The sequence below is a fragment of the Lynx canadensis genome, chromosome E2, assembly GCF_007474595.2.
Source record: "Lynx canadensis isolate LIC74 chromosome E2, mLynCan4.pri.v2, whole genome shotgun sequence".
In the NCBI taxonomy this organism is placed as follows: domain Eukaryota; kingdom Metazoa; phylum Chordata; class Mammalia; order Carnivora; family Felidae; genus Lynx; species Lynx canadensis.
Genome location: NC_044317.1, coordinates 48,912,031 through 48,920,370, shown reverse-complemented (window position 1 = coordinate 48,920,370; position 8,340 = coordinate 48,912,031). Strand labels below are relative to the sequence as shown.

Sequence of the window (8,340 nt, the reverse complement as noted above, 5' to 3'; positions counted from 1 at the left end):
TCCTGGTCCGAGTCTCTTGATTGGCTGCTGTTGCTCTTCCCTTTGGGGGCATGAGGGAGGCACATTGAGCTTCCCTTTCCTCGTGAAAGAGGGGGACTAGGGATCCCTAGTGACTGATACCAACAGCCACTAAAGCCTAAGGCCCAGCCTTCCCGGTTCAAGCAGTTCCACCCCCGGTGGGCCTGGTGCCCTAGCTGGACTGGTGGTTGGGTGGGGCCAGGACTAGAGGCCCTTGCACCTCCCCCACATCCTGCCTTTGCAATTCTCAGTAAGATGAGAAACTGAAAAGGAGTGGCTTTCAGGCAGTGGCCCCAGCTGGGGCCTGGGCTACAGAGACTGCATTCTGTCCCTTCCTGCAACAAAGCAGGGCTGGGGCAGCCGGCCTTCATTCCTGGTGACTCCTTGAGTGCCTCCAGACCAAGGTGACTTGGTGTGCACCATTCGTTGGCAAACAGACCACTGACCCTGCCTGAACCTTTGCTCTCTAGAGATCCATTGCCTTGGGCCCTTCTGGAGTTGGTCGTACCTGCCCCAGAGTTGGGACCCAGTGCCCTTTCCCACCCACACCCACCATCCTCCTAGTGGAGAGGTGCGAGAGGCACCTGAGCAGAGGTAGAGGGGCACTGCCTCTTCAGTCCTGCAAGGTGATTGGCTCTCAGGCATGAATGGGGCAGGAGCCTGCCTATGATTGGGCCCCTGGTAGGGGCAGGGGATACGAAGGGCACCAAGTGGGTATGTGCCAGGCCCCAGAAAACAGCCTGGAAAAGTGGCCCCCGTGGGACCAAACCCACCTCCTACCTGGGGAGTGCTAAGATGCTGAGCCTGAGCTGGCTTTGGAAGAGACATAGTGCGAATGGGGAAGGGGCAGAGAGAGGGAGACCATTAGAAGCAGGCTCCAAGCTGTCAACACAGAGCCCAATGCGGGCTCCAACTCAAAGGCCACAAGTTCATGACCTGAGTCGAAGTCGGACGCCCAACAGACTGAGCCACCCCGGTGCCCCAACTTAGTTTCTTATTCTTGAGGGATCTGGGGAGGTACCATATAGGTAGATTGTGCCATGGCTCAGAACATCACACCAAGCAACCAGTTACCAGAGAACAGCAAAGCAGAGTCTCTCACCGGGTGGGAAATGAAGCTGGCCTCCCTCCCAGCTTAGAAGTCAGTGCTGGGGGTGCCTGGAGGGCTCGGTTAAGCGTCCGATTTCAGCTCAGGTCATGATCTCACGGTCTGTGAGTTCGAGGGCTCTGTGCTGACAGCTCAGGGCCTGGAGCCTGCTTCAGATTCTGTGTCTCCCTCTCTCTCTGTCCCTCCTCTGCTCACGCTCTGTCTCTTTCAATAATAAACGTTTAAAAAAAAAAGTGCTGGAAGACTTGTACTGAATAAACAGCCTACCACATGCAAAGGCACTTTGTATCACCTAACACACAAGGCAACCTGCTGAAGGTGCCCAAAAGCCCCCACATTTTAGATCTAGTGAGAGTCGCAGGGTGGGTAATTTGCCTATGTACTATAGGGGGGTGGCAAAGCCGGAATTTGAACCCGGGCAGCTGGGCTCCAGCCACTACGGTGCATTGCCCGCCTCAGAAGTACAGGAAATGGGGCAACGAGGTAAGCGGGGTGTGGACGTGCCCAAACAGTCCAGTTTGGCCTCAAAGGCCTGCAATCCAGCAGCTGCGCCTCCAGCCGCTGGGGGGCAGTCGAGGGCCTGGAAACTGCCTCAGCAGATGCAGGAGGTGAATTACAGGGCTGCAGCGTCTGTCCAGGTTTCTTGAGGGGGGGCGGGGGGGGCGAGGATCATAAGGAGGAGCTAAAGAGAGGGGCTGGTGACCTGCTACACACGGAGGGTCACAGCAGAACACCTGGGTCCCTGGAGGGAAGGGGGAGGGCCCCAGGCCAGAGAAGCGGAACTGTGTCCTAGGAACTGTGATAAGCTCACTGTAGTATTCTTGTAGCCTCACAAGGGGGACAAGTGGGGTGATTACAGGAGAAGAAACTGAGGTTCAGACCACCAGTCAGTTGGCAGAGCTGAGATTGAAACAGAACTGAGATTCAAACATGAACTCCGGAGGCCCATGCTCTGTGTGGGTGACAATTCCATTTTCATTTATAAGTTATGAAATGCTTCAAGCAATCAAAACAGTATACCTATTAGTGTAAGAAAGACCCACGTACCTCCTACCCAGCTTAAGAAGTAACACAAGACCTAAAACTGGGACAGACCAAGCCTCTGTACCAGCCCTCTGAGGTCACAGCCCTCCTCGCTTGCCCCAAAGGGAACCCCCTCTCAGGAACTGGGTGTCACTCACCTGCATGGGTTCCCTAACTGACTACAGATGCACGTGTCCCTAACAGCACCCAGTTAGGGTGCTTTTGAAAACAAGTCAACTGTTTCATGCTACACGTTGTCATTTTCATGTCATTTCTGAGACGCAGCCGTGTTGACAAGCAGAGCTCTGCCTTTTCTCCTGCTGAGTATTACCCTACCGGCTGCCTACACCACAATGTACGCGTCCCGTTCTCCTGTAAATGGGCTGTTTCCCAGCTTCTGCTACCAAAAATCTCCCTGCAATAAATGTTTTCCCTATGTGTCTCCTTAGGTGCATGTGTGACTGTCCCCTAACGGCTCACAAACATCTCAACAACCTCCTGTAATTCCCCACCCCCACTCCTCAGACCTCCTTTTCCTTCCACGTGACCTAAAATGATGCTCAAAGGTACATGGGCCCACGTAAGTGACTTTGAATCTCTGCTCCACTACTCCCAAATTGTACTACACAGGGTAAGTGATGGCATCTCCTCTCTGGGCCTCAGTTTTCTCCTCTGTAAAATGGGGGGGGGGGTGACCTACCTTACCTACTTGTGGGGAGGCTGACTCATGTCGAGAGCCCATCATGGCTCTAACTCCTTGGGTGCTGGGGACATCAGCTCATCTCACAACAGCAGGGAGATATTCTTGTTCTCATTGCTGAGATTAAAAACGCCAAGGCTGGGGCTGTCGGCTGGCTCTGTCAATAGAGCATGCAACTCTTGATCTCAGGGTTGTGAGTTCGAGCCCCATCAAGTTGGATGTAGAGATTACTTTAAAAAAAAAAAATTGTTTTAAATGCCAAGGCCCAGGGGGCACCTGGCTGGCTCAGTCGGTTAAGCATCCGACTTCAGCTCAGGTCATTATCTTGTAGTTTGTGGGTTGGGGCCCCACATCGGGCTCTGTGCTGACAGCTCAGAGCCTGGAGCCTGCTTCGTATTCTGTGCCTCCCTCTCTCTCTGCCTCTCCCCTGCTCGAGCTCTGACTCTCTCTCTCTCTCAAAAATAAATAACCATTAAAAAATTTTTTTTTTGCTTTTAATGCCAAGGCTTAGAAAGCCACCACCTAGTCGTAGAGCCGATCAGCCTGCCCCCATTTATTTTCATGAACATTAAGAGCAACCAACATCTACTGAGCACCTGCTATGGGCTAGGCCCTATGTTCGGAGCTGTGCATGCACAGCCCCTTTAAATCCTGGATTCCAACCTCAAGAGGTGAAGACGTGGAGGCTCAGAGAGAGGCTCAGCTTTGCCTAAGGCCAGTGACTGAACGGAGACCGGGCTCAGAACCACCACCCCGACAGGACAGACCGCCTGCACGCAGCAGGCACCTCAAACTCTGACTCCCTCAGGCTTCCTTCCCAGGGCTGGCCAGTGGCCGAGCCAGGCTGTGAACTGGTCTCTTTCCCCAACCCAGCAGCCTCCCCTCGGGGGAATTGCGGCCACAGGTGCAGGGAGCGGTTTCTCTCCACTCGGGGCCTGAAGCACACCGGCAGGGGCTGCCCCTGGGCCCACAGCCGAAGGGCCCAGCAGTGGGGCCATTGGAGCCCATCTCCGGCGGGGCTGGGCAGGAAGTGGGGCGGGGCTTGGGGCCAGTGAGGTGGAATCTGGTACCCCAGGACTGCTGCAGCCCAGACTAACCAACCCACTGGGAGAGATGCCTGGGGGTCCCGGAGTCCCCCAAGTGCCGAGTGCTACTATCTTTCTCCTCTTCCTAATCTCCGCTGTTGGTCTGGGTACGTGGCTAACAGGCTGGTGCTGGGGGGCCGGGGGAGGACTGGAGGCTGGAGAGAGGGCTCGGGCAGAGAGAAGGGCACTAGGAGTGGGGGGAGAGGAACCGGCAGGTGGGGGGGGGGGGGTGCTGGGAAGGCCCCTAAAGAAACTGCATCTGTCTGCTTGACTGTCCCAAGTAGGCCGCAGGTCCGAGGGGAGGCCGGAGGGGGCTCGGCGAAGTTGAAGGGCCGTCCACGGCCACATGGAAGGAGACAGGGGTGTGAGATGACTTCCCCACCCCCTCATCTCCCCCACAGGTCAAAATAAGGAACTAAGGTCGCCCTTGACTGAGCTCCAGAGCTGGGGGCAGGAAGGGCACTTGGGGGTAGGGCTCAGCTTCAGGGGGGAGAAACAGCTTTCTCCTTCTCTGCCTTGAGTCTCGGTCACCCCCGATGGGCTGGGAGCCCCTTTTCAATGCTAGGGGAGGGGTTCCTCGTTGACACTGTCCTCCCAGCTGTACTGCCCCCCACCCCCACCCCGCCCCGGCAATGCCAGCTGGTGGGGCTGTGACCACCCAGGTTACACTGGGAGCCGGGCTGGGGACTGTAGCCCATGACCCTGAGGTGGCTGCCTCTTTTCCCCCCTCTTCCCCCTCCTCTCTTCCTCACCTCCCACCTCCTCCCTTCAGAAGACAGCTGTGGGCTGGCCCGTGGGGCCGGGAGCTGAGGCCGCCCCTGGCTTCCTTTTGACAACCACCGTGCTGAGTCCCTACCCTAATCCCCAGCCCAGCCATCAACTGAACTCGCTCCTGAACCTCAAGGTTGACACAGGAAAGTTACAGAGAATAATGGGTGGGCGTGAGGGTGCAGGGCAAGGCAGGCCCAAAGACTGGCAGGAAGAGGCCCGGGAGGCTCAGGCTTTAAAAACCCCAGCCACTCCCCCTCCCTGCCCTGATGATGCCAGGCAACAGATTTGCCCTCCCCGGGCCTCAGCTGTCCCACCTGTAAACTGGGATGAGAGAACCTACCTCTGAGGGTTTTGTGAAGATTACACACGATAAAGTGGCAGGGGTGGGGCAGGGCTGGGGGGCTGGTGGAAGGAGGACCAGGAGGGCCTTCAGGAGGAGGTGATGCCCAAACTGATTCTGGAGGGAGCTGCCTGGGCAGGGGCACCTCTGCCACTAGGGAACCAAATATCCAAATGCCAGTGAATTCAGTGGGGCCAAAGCACAGAGCATGGGGAGGGGGGCAAGAGGGAGTGCTGGAGAAGTGAGTGGGGACCCGCAGGGGTGTGTCCTCCCCTCCTCCCCGAGGGTGCCCTCATCGTCCACAGGTGTGCCCTCCCTCCGCTGCCCTAGGTACAGCCTCAGTCCCCCAGCAAGCGTATTCACTCTAACCCACAGCCTTACTCCAATGACAACACCGTGTGCCCTCTTCCCACCCCACCCCACCCCACCCCCGCCCTGCTGGAGTGTCCTCAAGCCCCACGACACACACACACACACACACACACACACACACACACAGGCAGCTGCCCGCAGGGGCCGGGGCTGGGGCCTGTGTCCCCATCCACAGTCCCTGACTCCTCCGCCTCTCCGCAGGCCCCGGCTGCCAGGCCCTGTGGGTGGATGGGGGCCCACCGTCGGTGACCGTGAGCCTGGGGGACACCGTCCACCTCCAGTGTCTGCACAACGGCAGCGGGCCGAACAGCACCCTCAACGTCACGTGGTGGCGTGTCCTCCAAGGCAACGCCACGTGGCCCGATATATTCTGGAGCCACGGCGAAGGCCCCAACGGCGAGCTGACCATCAGCACCGTGAACAAGAGCCACATGGGCATGTACAGGTGCCAGGTGGAGGAGAAAGGCCCCAACAGCAAAGTCCTCAACTTCCTGCAGTCCTGCGGCACCTACCTCCGCGTGCGCGGTGAGTGGCAGCCCTGGCTGGGCTCTGGGGGTCGCCCCTCCCCCCCCACCGCTGCCACCCTGCCTGGGAGGTGGGGGACAGAGCCAGTGCCCCCACCATGGGCATATCCTGGCCCGCACTGCCAGATCTCCTCATGTGTGGAGTGGGGGCTTCAGTGGTCTGGCGTTGCGGGGGTGTGGGGGCAGGGGGCAGCAGCGCTCTGAGCAGCACCCCTCCTCACAGAGCCACTCTCCAGACCTTTCCTGGACATGGGAGAGGGCACCAAGAACAACATCATCACGGCCGAGGGTATCATCCTGCTCTTCTGTGCTGTGGTGCCTGGGACACTGCTGCTGTTCAGGGTGAGCCCCCGGGGACCAGGGCCCTCTGAGTCTGAGGTCACCTGCTAGAATGGGAGACTGACAGCACCCTCACAGTGCTGAGGGGGTAAATGAATTAGTGCCATGACGGGAGTTTAAAGAGTGAGGGGGCCAAGGGGGGTATCTGGCCTCGGTCTCCCCTCAGGGCTGTCCTCAACCTCCCTACCCCAGGACGTTCTCAACCCCCCCTCCCCCCGCCACCTCCCCCCCCCCCAGTCATGGTGGCTCACTCTACCCCCACCCCCAACCGGGAGTGCAGTGGCCCTCCCTCCAGGGAAGATGGGGGCTGCGTGTTCCCCCAGGGGCCTCTGACCTGCACCAGCCCCTCTTGAGGCCACGGGCAGCCACTGCCATTTACTGTGATTGCTGTTATTTGTGGAAGGACAGTGGAGACAGCCGGGACACTGGCTTGGACCCAGGGACACCTGCCACTCCCCCGCTATGTGGTTTTGGCGTGCCCCTTACCCCCTCCTGGCACCCAGGAGGGTCTGAAAACGTTCTCCCACAACCCCCCTCACTGAGGCTCCCAATTTTCCACCCCCACCCCCAGAAACGATGGCAGAATTTGAAGTTCGGGGTGGACGTCCAGGATGACTATGAAGACGAAAACCTTTATGAGGTGAGTGGTGGGTGGGGACAAGTTGGGGGCAGGCGCCTGGGGGTTCTCGTGGGGTCCTCCCTAGGGTCATCCGGGGGCAGGGGCTCGGCCATCAGGGCGCTGAGGCCCGCCACCATGTGTCCACCCCAGGGCCTGAACCTTGATGACTGCTCCATGTACGAGGACATCTCCCGGGGCCTCCAGGGCACCTACCAGGATGTGGGCAGCCTCCACATCGGAGACGGGGACGTCCAGCTGGAGAAGCCTTGACCCCGAGGGCTGCGCCAACCAGCTGTGCTGCCGGCCCCTGTGCCCCCCACCCCACCCCTTCCTGTTCTCTTTTCACAAAATCTTCCCTGGGAGTGTCCTGACTCAACTTCCCCCTTGGGGGCATCCACTCTCCTTCCCTCTCGACTGTCCTCATCCCCTCCCCACACCCCAATTCAGTTCTCCCGCTGCTGCTGCCCGGGGGCCCAGCCTCCCCCTACACCCAGCGGGTAATGAGCCCTTAATCGCTGCCTCCAGGGGAGCTGATCGTAGAGCCTCGTTAGTGTCACCTCCCCCTCCCTGCTCTGTCATGGCCACTTAGTGATAATAAATCCTTCCCAACTGCAGACCTTGGCAGGAGTCATGGATCTCATGGGGATGCCCCCCTCCTCTGGTGGGACCCAGGAGTCCAGGCCTCTGGCCTCCTCCTTCCTCAGACCCAGGATCCTGGGACCCCAGCCCCTACCCATTGTCCACACCTGGGACCAGGTAGCCAGCCTTGGCTGCCAGGTGAGAGAAACAGGAAGTGTCTGGGGGAGCATCTTGCCCAGGCTACATCCCAGAGCAGGGAAGAGACACAGGAAGGAGCCAGGTGACCATATTCATTTCTGCCTATTTAAGTCTCACAAACACAGGGGCCTGTCTGGTGGGGCCGGTACCAGACTCGGACTCTGATCACAGCCAGGCCGTACCTGTTCTCTGGCAGTGGAGTCCAAGCAGGGGGATTTGTAATCTGTGGCTCTGACTTGGGGATGCTGGGAGCCCCGGGGGGGGGGGGGGGTGCGAATGACAGAAGCAGAGGGACACAGGGTTTCTGGGAGAGGAGAGACAGGCCGAGACACAGAGAGATAGTGATGGAGAGAGAGCAAGTGAAGAGAAAAACAAGGAGTGGACAGGGAATCAGGGAGAGGCAGAGGTACTGGGAAGGGGGGGGGGCAGGAGGGAGCAGGAGGAAAAGACCCCAACGGAGAGAAAGTGGCAGAGTGGGGCACGTAAAGAAACACGCACAGCGAGGCAAATAAAAGAGAGGAAGACCGAGAGACCCGGACGGAAAGCAGGGGAGGCGATGGCGGACACCCGGCAGGGGCGAGAAACGTGGGGCCGACGCCCTGCGGATGGACAGACGGACAAAGCCGGGAGGGGCCGGGCGGGGCCGGGGCGGGGTTGGGGCCCG

General features: G+C 59.1%; 1 protein-coding gene across 1 annotated transcript; it reads left to right on the top strand.

Annotated features, from left to right (window-relative positions):
• Positions 1–3,903: 3,903 nt before the first annotated feature.
• On the top strand, positions 3,904–7,513 carry CD79A (CD79a molecule). Its single transcript, XM_030297160.1, has 5 exons — positions 3,904–4,041; positions 5,619–5,942; positions 6,165–6,283; positions 6,852–6,920; positions 7,050–7,513. Exons 1-5 carry the CDS (start codon positions 3,963–3,965, stop codon positions 7,167–7,169), a joined length of 711 nt encoding a protein of 236 aa, XP_030153020.1. The 5' UTR covers positions 3,904–3,962; the 3' UTR covers positions 7,170–7,513.
• The last annotated feature ends 827 nt before the right edge of the window (positions 7,514–8,340 follow it).